Here is a 15954-nt window from a genome sequence, read left to right on the forward strand (position 1 = left end):
CCTTTTGGTCTCTGCCATACAGAGTAAAATGGACCTGTAAACTGATTTTTCAAAAAAGGTATCATAGGTTGTTTAGAGTATCAGTGTTCACTAAAGAACAAGCAAAATCACTTTTAAAAATCATTCCTTAATCCCATTCATCATTTGAAATCATCTGCAATACCCTGCAAAAGGTGAGTCAGAGGATAAAGCACATAATGATTTTCAAGTAGCAAAGGGAAGCCAAAGCACAGGATGGAAAGCCAAATGCTTGCTTTAAAAGCAAGCCGAATCCTTTGAGGTTTATAAATTCATTAAAGATGCACCTGTCCATTTTTATTCATGTCTTGTGATAGAAATGCTTAGGGGAAAGCAGGCATTCATAATCCTGCCAGAATGCAAACCAGGCCTGCTGCTGAGGACAGCTAGCCTAGGAACCTCACAGCTAAAAAAGCCCTTTGAAGGATCTCCTGCAGCACTTCATCCCGGAAGAGATGCCAAACTGTGAGATGGGAAGAAAGCTTGAATATCTGCCACTCCAAAAGAAAAGGAGGTTATGGGGTAACCTCTGCACTGCAATAAAAACACAGAAGTCCAGGGAAAAGGTGATGCCGAAGTCTCCCTTTCTGGGAGCACTCACAGCTCTCCACTGTTTTGAGACAAAAGTAGATTGCCTTCTCTAACTAGGCAGCCCCCAGACTGCCGAGGGCAAGAACTAAACTATGCCAAGCAAATGTATAAGACAGTAAACATGCTGACTCTCTTCAGATAAACACACAGAACCGACAACAGCACAGCCACAGTCAGCAGCAGTGGGCACAGCCAGTTTCCCTTCCCTACCCCAAGCATTCACAGGGTGCTACCAGTGCCAGAGAGAAAGCCAGGACAGACATGTGGAACAATGTCATAAAGAGTCCAGGCTGCTGCAAGCCATGCAAACTCAGTCTTATTTACCCAGCTTTTCAAAACTTTCAGGTCATCCTTTGTTCTGAAAAACCAAAGCTGTTGTCAAAATATTTTCTGACTGAAATGACCCAAAGTCAGGGACAGCATCAGCTTTCCTTAATACTGAAAATTCTGCCACTAGCCTCTGAAAGGGCAACAAAAAACTCCTGAGGAGTTTGCCTGCAAAGGAACTAATGAAGCCCATCTTGCCACAGTCTTTCATACAATCTACTTGTACACTAAACTGCATGACATTTTCACATGGATGCCTACGGAGAGACAAGTTGTGATTGAAGCTCTCCTTTGTATGAACTATATAGCTTCTCTTTTGAGTAGTTGCCCTGATGCCTCAAACTGCATCTGCTCCTACTGCTGCCTTTTTTTTGGCTGGAGCACCAGCAGCATTTCTCTGCAAAACCTCCTTACAGCTTAGCTAAATATCTATAGAAACTTCAGTACCTGTGTGTTTCTAACCCTTTGTGAGATCTAGTCAACATGTTACCTAGGATTAGGAGAGTGAAAAGAAAGATTGCAGTAAGTGCCATTTCTGCAGGAAACAGAGCTAAAAACTGGTAGGCAGGACAGTTTTGAAATCCCACCACGAGCAGCAAGTCAGGAAAGGTTTTGTGTTAAGTTATACCTTCTCCACACCAACAACTGATTTTGAAACAGCTACACACATTGAGAGAGAGCACAAACCCACTCATCTTTCTGCCACTTATGCTTCTACTTGTGCCATGCACAAAGAGCCTCCCTAGGCACCAGCCAAGGGGCTCTGCATGAACACTACAGATCTGCTCCACCAGCAGGACTCTCTCTCTCACAGCAATGAAAGGGGACGTTCTGACTTTCAGAAAGACCACTTTTGTAGCGGCTTCTTGCACGTTACTGTTACATCAGTAACGTGGATGCAAAAGCACAAAGAAAAAATTCTTCATGCACATATGTAAATTGTTCAACTATTCAAATAAAAATAAAACTTATTTAGCTCCTAGAATTAATTTTTCCTCCAGAGATGAATATAAGATGACAGGTCACCTTGAAAACAAGCCATAAGATTAACACAGAACACTTTCAAACTAAGAGAGAAAAAAAGAGACACCATCAAGGTTCAAGGCAAAAGAGCAAACCAACTGAAAAACAAGACCTCCTTGAAAGGAGAGCTTTAAATGCATAGCCATTGTGGGTGGGAGGAGAATTTGAAATGGGACACAGAGCTATAATTGCATGGGCATTTGCTAAGTAGGTCTGCACTTGCTAAGTAGGTCTGTGTACTCTGTTGTGCAAAGGAATAAAAAAAAAAAGAAAAATCCAAGAGATAAGCACTTCAGCCTGCACAGGGCTTGGACACTTTCCCAGAATTCAGGTCATAAGCAAAGACTCAAAAGCAATGAAGGGTGCCAGAGCAAACACTTCTATGCAACTGGTCTGCATTTGTCTGTCTAGCCAAAAATTAAATGATGCACTTTTTACTGGCACACATGCAGTACAAAAGTGAAATTAGTGGACAGCAGTTTAACAAATTTCAGTCTCTCACCCACTTTCACAAAATATCAGTGTATGTCAACTTCCAAATTTTAAAGATTGTTATACTTAGTATACTTAATTTATCTGTTGTGTTAACTTGGGGGAGGGGGGGGAAGAAAGAATCTTTCTACATTGACTATCAAACAAGTTCTACGGAGAACAGCCAAAGCATGCTGAAGCCTGCTGGAGAAAGTCAGTTTGATTTCCAGCAGTCACACTGACAAAAGGAACTTTAAATTCGCTGTCAAACTACATATAAACTCTAAATCATATCCACTTCATCCTGCAAAGGAAGTTGATGGACTAGTATTGGGCTCTGGTTACTGAACTTCAGCATGGACAAGTATTTTAACCACCTGTCCACTATCAGCAACCATCCTCAAACTACAAGTGCCAAAAAGGAGGGATTTACAGTTAACTATTACCCAACATAGCAGTGCTTATAAATTGGCTTGCTTAACAGAAGTCTGGTAAGTGGTATTGATAAAAATCATCAGAAAAGCATTTGCATGCAAGGTATTGTTTTGTGACCTCTTCAGGCATCACAGCCATGAAGGAAGTGGTTTAAAAGAACACACAAAAATTAAGTTGATAGTATCAGCATAAAGCCAGTCCAGCCAGTCCTGACACACAACAAAACAGGCAATGGAAGAAAAGATGTCACAAAAACCCCTCCACACCTTTCCTCATACATAAGCTGCTCTCAAAAGCATCACTGTTTGTGTAGCACAAACTCATCGCTTCTTACAGATCAAGTCAATTCATTTTCAGAGCTTCCACCACCCCAACACCTGCAGCGCTAGTGCCACATACACCACCACCTTTACCTGGCCACAGCCTCACAGAACCCAGTGTCTGTGCAAACCCTCTGCTCCCGTTCCCAGCAGTAGTTCCCTGAGCCATCCTTCTCCTTGCGGTTCAGTTCCCTGGACTTCTCTTGCTCAGGAGAAGGGGCCCAGCATGCTGGCTTATCCAGCTTCCCACACCGCTAACCAGAATGCTCTAGACACTCAAAAGTACAGGTCTCACAACCTCCTCCCAACCCCAGTGTCCCTCATTTGCAGAGAGGCTGACCCAGAGCTTGTCCCTTCTTTCCAGGCAGTTTGGCCACTCAGATGTCTCAACTCCCACCCAGATCAATGTGGAGCTCTCTGGAGAGCAGAGTGCCCTTTTCCCCAAGGCTATGGCAGGAACCCCGTCCCAGCTTCTCCCTCTCTTAGAGCTAGCACACTGCACTGGGGTGGAGGAAGAGCCTGGTGTGGAGGAGGACCACAGGGGCTGGTGCACTTAAGGGGGTTTGTACACTTGCTCCCATCAGCCCTTTGCTCAGGGTAGATGTTTGAATTCTTGCCATAAGAGAAGCTTTGAGCCAGGAAAGAAGAAAGAGAAAGACCATGCAATGTCCCTCCAGTCTCCTCGCCCTGACTAGGACATACCGTGTCCCCACAGGACTAGACACACACATGCTCTTCCAATCCGATGGCTGCTGATGGTCACTGCTCCCTTTTTCAGCTCTCAATAAAATATAAGGCACTTTATAAATAACTCCTAAAAATTATTACCAATTGACAGAAGCAAAATTCATTGTATATAAATATTTACACAGATTTCTCAGCATCCCACTGCATTGCATTCACCTAAGGGCTGAGTTCAGAAACTATTACAAAATGAAGTTGCCTTCAAACTGCCAAATGCTTTTGGGTCCTGGCAATGTCAGTCATGTTTTGGTCCTTCTGCTTCTGCTGGTGCTCCCCAGCCCACTGGTTCATACTTGGTCCATACTTGTTCCTTGTTTGTTTCAACAAAGTACCTGACACAGATTCACACATTTGTAAGAGAAAGATCTAAGAGAAAAAAGAAGGGAGGGAATGTCTTGTACCTCATAGAATAAAACTAACCAAGGTAAAAAACTAGATCTAATCTGCCATGTATTATTTTATATATATTTTAAACTTTGTAGTTTTCTTACATTAATAGCATACACAGCTCTGCTATCTACCATGATCCTGGCAATACTGGCGCCTTACTCATCTCAATCCTGTACCATTTGCCATTGTCAGTCTTGTGGTAGAGAATTAAAAAAGAGAGAGGAAAAAATAGTGACTTTTCTTCCAGTTTGTCCAGAAGCTTATCAGGTGATGTTCTCCATCTTTAAAACAAGCAAATTATTAAATTACTAAAGAGTCAAAAGTCAAGATGCTTTAATGCTCCCATCTTGTGAATAAAGGAAGGCACAGACCAACTTTCTCTTCTTCCAGTGGTCCACCAGCAGAGCAAAACTTCCTGCAGAGAGCAAGTGCCTCTTCCTTTGCTGTAGCTTCTTTTTCACCTTCATTTCTTTATTTCTTCCATCCAGTAAAAGAAATTTCTTTCTCTTGAGCAGTAACAGTGTCCAAAAAGCTGCCTATGTTTACACTTGCGAAAACAGCAGTAACTGTTCATGCCATAACCAATAAACCCCAGAAGAACAAAATAAAATCATGACACAAGGCTGATTACAGCAATGGTTGCCACAGGCACTGTGGAACTGTTTATGAAGTGGCATGAAAATAGATACTGATGATGCATTGTCAGACAGATTAATAAATGCCTTCCAACCTTCCCTCAAAATGGCAAACACAGCAACAAGCGAAGGACTAAGACGTGATTTCCATTAACAGGACTTGATTTCCATTTTCTGTCAGATACTAAAGCACAAACCATTTTTTTCATTCAACCACTTCTACTGCTTTCTCCTTGCTTATTACCTTTCGGGCACATTATTCATTAAAAACAAACAAACAAAAAACCCACAACAAAAAAGCCAAACCAAAACTACACAAAACCAAAAAGCCCAGACTTTCCACCTTCTGCTTACCTGCAGCATCTCTATCCAATTAAGAAATCTGTCCAAACACTCTTAAGGCATGTCTTCACTGCACCATCATCTGAGACTTTCCCTCCCAAAGCTCAGCTCCACAAGCTAAGCTGCGCCTCTTGAGGTCCCACCCTCCCTGTCAGTCTCCCCACCTGCATGTTCCTCCACCTGCACTAGCACCAGAACTGCTCCTCTTGCAACCACAGACAGATCTGGTTCAAGGAAGGCATCGAAAAAAAAAACTAACTTGACTAGTTTAAACTGAAGCTGCAGCAGAACCACACCCTGCTCAAGCGATGACAGACGTGCTCTAAACCAGCCTTCAATCTGCAGCATCCACCTTGTAGGTGTGTGGCTGAGATGCAACAGGGCATGACCAACAGAAGAAGGATGAACTGCTCCACGATAATCTCTTTGCGTTCTCCCTTGTCAGACATCATTTGTTCCTCTTGGTTCATAGGAGACTGGAAACCTGGCTGTACATGGCAACCTCTACAAAATGTCTAAACAAACAGTGCTGTGAGTTGCACCAGGCCTGTGTTTTGACCTGTTACATCCTGTGAACCAACTTATGTTTAACATTTAATGTACTGTGTTTTCACCAAAATGTTTTGCATACATCTGCTTTACCAAAAGTGAAGAATGGTGAATTTACGAACCCAAAAGCAATTACTACCTACCTATTCACAGACCACCGGTGTGGATTAGCAATCCAATGTCTACTGTGTGGTTAAAAGTCCTCTTGGTGAGCATACAGCCTTGAAACTGCACAGAGACCATGAGAAAAACAAAGAGGAAACAGAGCGAGCAATGCCCTGGGAAGTATGGTCTGGTCTAACACATCTGAAAGAAAATGGGATCCAATTCCAGCTCAGAGTTTCAGTATGGCATTCCCGCCATATTTCAAACTTTTTTGCTTGTCTGTTGGGAGCAATCAGAAGGAAGTTTGGATTTCTCTGGAAGGGCAGCTGTCTAGGTTTGAGGGGAAAACACCCAAAATGTTTATCCACAAGCCGGGGAGGGGGCCTTCTCCACAATAATCACATCACTCTTTATCAAATTTAAGGGAAAAAAAAGGAATTTAATACAAGAAGGATAACTGTTCTTAACTGCTATATATAAACAGACTAGTGCAAACTGCTTCCCCAACACCACAAGAGAAAGAAAAAAAAAACAACAACAAAACCCAGCAGGTTTTCCTCCAGGAGGAAAGTTATACTTAAGCAGTGTCAAATGTCACAGTCCGGCTGGCTGCAGAGTGAATTCCCAGTAGTTCCCAGTCCCTCTCCAGCGAGACAGACGAGTGGTGAGCTCCCAGATGAACTCTGTCTCTTGTCCCAGATGAAGGAAAAAGAAAGCTGAAAGTGGGACACCACCACGTGTCCTGCAAAAAGCAGCTGCACACCTCTCTCTCCTGGGTCACTGCCCCAGCCGGGGCGGGCAGGCCATGATGGTGCAGGCGATGGTGAGGCTGGAACCGAGGCCCGGGATCCCAGATGCAGGAACCAGGAGAAACAGCCGCGGCGAGGAGAAAAACAGCGTCTCAGCCAGAAGCCCCAGCAGTGCCAGCAGAGAAGCTTCCCTCCTCCGCAGCCACGCTCCTGCCTTCCGCTGAGCTAAAAAAAGGAAAAATGTCCCCAAAACCAAAAGAGACAAACCTGCCCCCACCCAAGTGATCAACAGTTAACTACTTCTTTTGTTAACTACTGGCATGGGCAGTTAGTGGCAGGGGAGAGAATTTACATAATAATCCCAAACTACAACAGCAGCATTGAGGTTCATTTGGCTGCACAGAGCAAGGGATCATGGAAGTGTCATAGAATGTCTAAGGCTAGAAAGGACCACTGGAGGTCATCTAGTCCAACCTCCCTGCTCAGGTAAGGTCCCCCTAGAGCACATAACTCAGGACTGTCTCCAGAATGAGAAAGTATCTCTGCAAGTATCCAAAGGGCCCAGTTACTACCCACATTCAAGGAATGGCACCCCATTTCTAAGGATTACGCTCAGTGCACTGTAATGCTCAAAGCTACGACATAATGAAATAGCAATGCTAGTGCTAATAATGCAGTTTCTATAGTCCTTGTAAAGAAAAATACTCCTCTCTGCTGCCTTTTGTTTCTGATACAATCGCTACCAAATGTGAAATGCCTTTCAAAAGTCTTTCTTTCCCCACCTGTATCTCACAGATATATGTCTGAGGATGAAAACATATATAGGTTGCTACTTGTTACTTGTTAAATCCAGGCAGATAGCATGGACCTCCCATCCTAAATCCTCCACATATCATCTTCGCAACTACTTAGTGCAGTAAAATCTGTATCACATAATACATGATTTTTCCAGCATTGGCCATAAAGGCTGATTTAAAACCAACCTCATTTTAAAACAGCACCCTTCATTAAAATTCAAGGAGGGAGGAGGGGAGAAGAAAGAAGTAAAAAAAGCAAGGGTGGCATGCTAACATTCCTTACCATGCACTTCACCAAGCTGCTTCAGGAGATGGTTTGAGCTATAAATCACTAAAAAGAAGTCTACCATTAACTGTGACTGCTAAGAGAAAAATCACTAGGTTTCTGACTTTTTTTTCCCAATACCAGACTATTTCCACAGAACATCATTTCACAGTCTTAGGAGGCAAACACCTACTGCACTAATGGTCTATTATCATTGCAACTCAAAGCTACATCTTTATATGCAAGTGGTAACTTAAAAAATGCCTCAGGGAGGAAATCACCAAATCATTAAAATTAAATATGCTTTGAGTAATATTTGAGGGCTGTATCCAGGCGTGGAGAGAGATGCACCTTTAAATTATTTTTTAATTAAATCAACTGTGAGATTTAAAGTTCAGAGCATTAGAAACTGCTTTGATGTTTCACTTCACATATCAACCTTTTAGCACAATATAAACAGACTCATTCCCCCATCCTGAGATAAGCTCCCCATCATGTGAACATGTAACCGATTCAAAAGCAGCTGTCAATGTAGAAAAACCCACAAACTCTATCCATAAAACAAAACCTGTGACACAACTCTATTAAACAGTCTTGCTCATAGCTAAGCAAATGCAGAAGGTATTTAGGATACTTCTCTGTATGTAACTTCTGTTCTGTTGGAATAATATGTAACTTATTTAAGTCCTTCAACATGTGTATTAAGGCACATCTTGCCTACTCTCAGTCATGGGAGAGGCAATGGAACAAACAACAGTTTGGATATCCAAAATGCCAACTGCTATGCCCATCAAAGCAAAGGTCTTCACTAGAAGAGTACCTAAACCTCACAAGTGAGATGACCCCTTTCAGGGAGCATGTTATGAGAAGAAAATTAATTCTTTCCTAGGATTCAGCTCAGCAGGTGCAACACTCCTGCCAAAAGCTTCTATGCCCACTATTGTCATTGGGAAACGGTGATGGCAACTGGAGAATCAAGGACACCTAGCAAGAATGAGCAAAAAAAAGGGGGTGTTCCAATTACTTTGCCAGCTGAAAACACAAGTTCATCTCAGGCACAGGTGAGCACAAAGTGGGTTTTCTGGTGACAAAACACATGATTAAACTCCCAAGAATCTCAGTGTGATTTCATGATCAAAAAGAAATCAAACAAATCTGCACATGCCATGTTTCAAGCCAACTTACTTGATTTTCTGATAGCAGGACACTTCTTTAGGGTTACTGTTTTACAAACAGTTCCACTCTTATTCAGAACTCAAGGAAAGAGTATATCAGGAATTACTTCTTCTATATTTTATAGCAAACCTTCCATCACAATATCAAGGCAACCACAAATGCCCTATGGTTTAACAAACCAAAGGAGAAACCCTGATGGAATACGCCCCACTGCCAACAGAGCCGTTACCATTTACAAAGCATCACTGGTTCTCCTCCTTGCCTAAATACTTGGCATTTACTTGGGATAACAATATGTATGCTGTGATCCAAGTCAAAGATGTAGGAACTGTTTACACTGCATAGTGTAGACAGTGGCTGGTTAATGGGCACCCAGCCTAATCCAGAATATAAAAATCTCACCATACTAACCATATGAGCCATCTGCTTCATTTCACAGATCAAAAATTCTGACCATGGTAACAAAAAGCCAGAAGTCCCACAGTCAAATCTACCTCATGAAGTCCCACTGCTCATAGGTTTCAGTTGTTAGCAATAAGAACATTCTCAGGATTATTATACTCTTCAATAACACAGTCTACTGAATATTTTCTCAAGAAAAAAGTTGCAATTTACAGCACAGAATTAAAACTCTTATAGAAGATATTTTCTTTAGTATATTTTAATTAAAATATGGTGAGTTTAGCTAAGTTGAATTTTATTTTCCCAACATTATACTTTTTTAAAAGCAGTAAAAATACCTCCTAGGCAAGCAAGGGACTAACAAAAGTTCAGAGTAGTGGATCACATGGTCAGCTGAACACTAATACCATTTTTCAATTTCTGTGAAAACAAACTTGTTCCCATGAAGCCCAAATCAGACCCCAAAGCAATACTTTGCAGTTGAGATACAGAATGTTGAGAGAAGGTATTTAGATTTGTCAGCAATTCTGTTATAAACCACAGCAGTGCAAGCCAGTCTCAGACTAAAGGGGGAAGGGAAAGTAATTTGTACCCAAAGAATAAAAGAAATTCTTGCTTGGCTAGGACCTTGAAATAAAAATAAAGAGGGGAAAAATATTCAGGAATAATTCATAAAGCCCAAAGAAAAAAATCTTCAGTCAGGCAACACTTTATGTAAATTCAACTTTGTATTCAATGAGAGTAGAAAAACAAAGTTTAAAATAATGTGATGATCTGATTCAGAGGTTTATCTGACTGAAGCCCAGAAGCACTTGCTGCCTCCTCAGATAACCATATGCACCTACTTTAGGTAACTAAAGCAATTCAGTATTTTAAGAGTCACTTCCTCAGGGAAATAACTAAATTATATTAGCAAATACAAAAAAGATAGTGCAGTCTTTGAAGTCTATAATGGCCCCACTCCATGAGACTGACTATCTTAACTAGCTCCTGTGAAGTCATCCACTTAGATCCTGAAGTCCACTCACTGGGGTCTCTAAAATGATTTTTATTACAGAAGGAATTGATTAAGACTTCTGTCATTAGGCATCACCCCATATCGCATATTCCTTGAAAAAGGAGTTCCCTTAATTCAACAACAAAAGGATCCCTGAATATCAAGTTAAATATTCCCAGTTCATCTTAAGCTGACCTGGTAACTCATGCAAAAACAGCAAACTCTCCTCAATATTAGATTTTATATTAGAAGTAGCTCAAAGATCTGGATATACCTCTAAATACAGAAAATAAGATTTTAGAGTTACAAGCTTCTGTAGACACTGCACAAGAAAAAAACACTGTGCTAAGTTAGATTCCATGAAAGCTGTGAGTATAACAACCACAGGAAGATTTCTTTACTGAAAGATCAAGTTCTTCTCAAGAAAGCAGATTTCTCTTGCACAGATTGCATAGAAGTCTGGTTACTGCTCACATCAGGTTGCCTGAAGAAGTGATGTTACCCTGAGTCCGTGTCTGGTGCTCTTACACTACCAGCACTTGTATGTGGGTACCTAATGCAGCAACTGCCTCATATATATGAACTTTTGATTGAACTGTACATTTTTCCACAGGACTCAAGGCATCACTCCCTGGTGCAGAAATATGAATAGGCCATTTTTCAGCCTACACTTACAGCAGGACATATATAACACTTTTCCTTCCTTCCTTTTTCATTCAGAGCTCCTGAAAGACAACTGATCACAAATACATTCCCCATCTCAAATAAGACTTATCATGCCTCTTACAACAATCAGGATCATTTACTCCAATTTGCTCTCAGCACTTTGTTAAGTGTCAACCTGCAACAGATGGAACAAGTCTTCTACACAATGATTCCTTTCTTCTCCTCTTCCTTCATTCCTTAACTATCAAATATAAAAGCTACACCTACTTTAAGCTTTCAGCTGTCAGGTCCATGCCACATGGAGAGCACTCCCTACTGCAGTATCTACCCCTGTACTATGACACAGCCATCATATGGGTCTAACTTTTGGATCACAGGTACTGTGGCTGCTGGAAATGGGGAGCCTGCATGCTTGACAGGATTAAAAACTCTTCTTTTGCTCATGTTTCTGTTCAACATATTTAGCTTCAACAGTCTAGCCTGATGGATCCAGAAATGCTTCTGCAGAAACCCTCTCTCTCCACTGCTTTTCATAGTGCACCAAGTAGGGACAGACAGGTCTTTAAGTCACCAGTTTGGACAGCTGAGGAATCAGTGCCTGCAGCTGGCTACAGCACATACCTGCCTTACACTTTAGGCACAGCCTAGGTCACTTACCACACATCAACTTCTCTATTACTAACAAACTAACCAGACAGTAAAAAAAAAAGGAAAAAAAGGTTTATTTTTTATCCTTTACATCACAAAGGGTAACACAAGATGCCTGTCTATGCATACATTACCTAACCTTTGCATACATCAATAACAACCTAATAAACTACTGTAATATAGGAGTTCAAATTATATCTATTGTCAAAAAACTACACTGACTCTTATGCTGACCTCACTACAACATTGAACCTTGAACTTACTCATTTCAGACATTAGGACAAACAATGCAAGTCAACTCTCACATTATGCAACACACAACCACCATATTCTTAATCTTTTAAGCAGTGCCAAAGAATATGCCAGTTTCTGTACACATAATCACAAGGGCTCATGCTGAAATCCCTAGTGCGGTTTCTGGAGTTTATATGGCTTTACCCAGTGCTTCTCAGATGAACCATGAAAATACTTTGCAATGAGATGAGTAGCTCTGTACAAAAAGACTTCCATAATCTCAGCTTATGTATCTAAGTGAACACAGTGACTCAAGCTACTGGTGGACTGAAGAGCAAGACAAGTAGGTTTTGTTCTTGAGGAACAGAATTCTTCCGAAGAGAGCAACCTCCTAAGAGAAAAGTAATGCTCTAAATGAAACATCTGAACTAAACTCTTTCAATTTTTCAGGCTACTGTGATCTAGGCACAACTGTGTATAAGAAGTTACTGAAAACTGAAGTCCTCTGCAATAGAGGTTATTAGCCTTCAATAATAGTGTAAAGCTACTTGTGAAGTATTAACAAATTTGTTCTATTACAAACTTTACTTCAAGGGGGACAAGAGAAATCATGGGATTCCTGCTTCAGCAGAAATAAAATTAAGCACTTAATTAATTGGCAAGCTATCATCTTCAATCAGAGCAGAACTTGATACTCAGTTTTTATTACTACTAATCAGGCTTTCGAGGGAGCATATTGACTGTGTACTGCAAACACAAGACACAAGGATTGCGCACTACAAGGAAGAGTACAGTATGGTTAAACTGTGCATCCATGCACTTGACTACAGCTCTGATCAATGAGCAAACAGAAAACAAGACAAGCAGTCCTAATTATGGACAACAGGAATAGTTGTAAAATATTAGAGACAACTGCCTTTGTAATTTGCCACTAGTGTATTATTTTATATCATTTCTAAAAGAAACACACTTACAAACAGCATTTTCCACAATTACTTAGTGGGTAAAGAGCAAGATGGAGAGGCTGACAACCAGCACATCAAGTACTCCATACCCAACATTAACACTTGATGCAACCTCTGAGGCAAATGAACCACTGCTGCTTTTACTATTATTTTTAGCCCAGCATAGCTTCCCCTCTGCATATACTAATTCCTCTCCAGCACACACACAGATGAGTAACTAGAAAGGGATCTTAATTGCTACATAAATCACATGTGGCTACTTAGCATAGCCAAATACATGTCTGCATAGGAAGCACTCTCCTCAGAACTGTCTGCAGTATTTCATCAACCTCGCAAAAGAGCAAGTGTGCCAAAAAAACAGAAGGAAGGCAGCAATTACTGCCCCCAAGTCAATTCACACCTGTCTACAGGCACACAGAGGCTTTGTTACAGGCACCTGAACCCATACCAAAGCTTGACAACACTGCAGTCAGGTAAGTGTTGCACGGAAACTGCAGGGATGACAGCGTGCTGGGCGAGCTTCAGTCCCACTAGAGCATGCCCACAACATCTGCTGGACTGCTGGTTTGAAGATCTTTCCTGAATGTTGGTATGAAAAGCAGAAATCCATGTGTGTGCCATCCATGTATATTTTTTAAAATATTTTTGTATCATGTATATAATTTCATTTCAAGTGTGAATGTATATATATGCAGGCACACATAACCACGCCTACTATTTCCACCCAAGAGTAAAGTGCAGGACATACTGAAGACCCTGGCCTGACGTGCTGTGTGAAGAAGTCCCCAGGGCCTTATCTGCCTGTCCATGAGGAGAGGTGAACAGAGACCTGTAACTCTCATGCCTCTCTTCCTGAAACTTATGCTGCTTGGCTTGCCTCACTAGTATAGTGTCACAGGCAAACACTGCACTACACATCTACAACTTCATCTAAAATTCTCTGCTAATCAGTTTATTTATATACATCCTGCCTCACCTAAAATCCACTGCGCAGGCTGGAAGGGCCCACCCACGTGGGGACAGCCCTTCCCAAATCTTTGTTCGCAAAGCCGAGCCACACACACATACATCCTGAGTTGGATATATAATATCCTCTATGGAAACGGACCCACAGGGAACACTGAAGTCCAACTCCCTGCCCTGTACAGGACCCAGGAATCAAACCATGAGTATTGTCCAACTATTTCTTGAACTCTGTCAGGCTTGGTGCTGTGACCACTTCCCCGGGGAGCCTGTTCCAGTGCCCAGCAACTCTCTGGGTTGAAAACCTTTATCTAATATCTAACCTAAACCTCCCCTGACACAACATCAGGCCACTCCTTTGGGTCCTGTCACTAAGCAGCAGAAAGAACAGATTGCTGCCTGCCCCTCTGCTTCCCCTCAGGCGGAAGTTGTAGACTGCCCTGAGGTCTCCCCTCAGTCTCCTCCTCTCCAGACTGCCCTGAGGTCTCCCCTCAGTCTCCTCCTCTCCAGGCTGAAAAAGCCAAGTGACCTCAGCTGCTTCTCATACAGCTTCCCCTCCGGACTCAGACAGGAGAATCAAAGCAGTATTGTCTCCCAACAAAAGGGAAAAAAAATCCGTGTTTATCTGGTGATATTCAAATAAGTATCAATAACAAAGGTAGTAATGCATTGCTTCCAAAACTTATGTGAGCAGAGAAGCAACTGCCCGACATGCATCTAATACAGTATTAATACAACAGACTAAAGAAAGAAGTAGAAACCTTAAGAGTTAATTATCTAGTCTGAGTACTACCTGTTGCTGGTGCTGCACTCATGACACTTAAACTGCTGGATGCAACAGAACTTAGTGACTTGAACTTTACTTGTGACAGTACCTTAATCCAACTCACTTGGATTAAGAAACTTGTTTCTTAAATCTTTGTGTGCTAGTAGTTACCATTTCATATAGTTAGGTCCCTAAAATTTAAAGTGATGATTCCAAGAATGACCTGCAACAATAAACCAGCATACAGCAATCAGCATTCTCTGCACAGAGCATTAATTTCATCTCGCCTCCAGAGGCTGTCAGACACAAGTGGACTCAAGACTTCACCCGAAAATGGCTATGAAGTCCCTCCAAGATACTGTCACTCACGCGCCACATCAAGTGCTCTGAGAGAAGAATGAAGCAGAAACACAAAATAAGGACCACTAGCTTACTCTCACAGTGATGTGGGCTTAAAATAGACACAATCTCTACCCTGTTCACTCCTTCAATGCTTAACTTTCAAGTATTTTAGTTGCAACAATGTTTATCCCATAATACTGACTGCCAATTGTATATAAAAAAAAGATTACTGGATATTTTCAGTTGTGTTTTTTTTTTACTTTTAAAAATAGGTTTTATGACTACACGCCAAACAAAAACCCAAACTTTTTGGCTCCAAAGCCAGGCTATAATTAGAAACTTATTTTTTTCTGGTAGTCAGGAGAGCCATTTTCCCTAGGGAATGTTACTGAAAGGAAACCCAGGAAGAGTTCTAATGGCCAAACAACGTGAAACATTAATAACGGTCACTAGTAACACAAAGCCATTCTAACTAGACTTGAGCAGTTACAAATTGCATTTTATCCCTAGAAACTGTTTTCTTCCCAAATAAAATGCCCCTTTTTTGGTGTCTCTTCCTCTCAATGAAATGTCTTGACCTACTGTGCAATTTCATGTGGACAAGACCTAAAGAAAAGCTTCTGAACCGAGAAGTTTGTCATATATTTTCACACTTGCACCACCTCACCCATTAAAAAAAATTTTTTGCTACATCTTTCCCTGCAAACCTTCTCTTCAAACACTGAAATGAGAGATGGCTGGTTACCTTGCCAGGACTAGTTACGGATGTTACTTTACACCTCTGCCTTTTGCCTTTTTCCCTTCGTACCTCCCCTGTTCTTCTCTATCTGCTTTCCATTTTTTATGAATTCTCTTTCCCACCTCCATTATTACACCTGCAAATTCAACTGATAGGTGGAAAAGACAGTCACAAAACCAATGTTGTGGCAGGGGCACTGGGTGAGGGTGCAGGGGAAGGAACTTAGCAGGACTAGAAGCTGTGAAGACTGAGATTAGCAAGGGGCAGAGAGAGGGAGAAATCAGACCTCAGACAG

The 15954-nt window shown here is 41.5% G+C and overlaps 1 protein-coding gene across 5 annotated transcripts in view; it reads right to left on the reverse strand.

Moving 5' to 3' along the window:
- Window positions 1-15954, reverse strand: part of RASSF3 (Ras association domain family member 3) — a 75284-nt gene that overhangs the window by 31501 nt on the left and 27829 nt on the right. For 2 of the 5 annotated variants that reach the window (XM_071552295.1, XM_071552298.1), the window contains exon 1: window positions 5309-5421. The exons of the other annotated variants lie outside the window; for them this stretch is intronic. In XM_071552295.1, coding sequence (XP_071408396.1) covers window positions 5309-5317 — 9 coding nt within the window. In that variant the 5' untranslated portion in view covers window positions 5318-5421. Of the gene's footprint in view, window positions 1-5308; window positions 5422-15954 lie in introns of those variants that run through there. 5 annotated transcript variants of the gene reach the window in all.

The sequence above is a fragment of the Pithys albifrons genome, chromosome 3 (genome assembly GCF_047495875.1).
Source record: "Pithys albifrons albifrons isolate INPA30051 chromosome 3, PitAlb_v1, whole genome shotgun sequence".
NCBI lineage: Eukaryota > Metazoa > Chordata > Aves > Passeriformes > Thamnophilidae > Pithys > Pithys albifrons.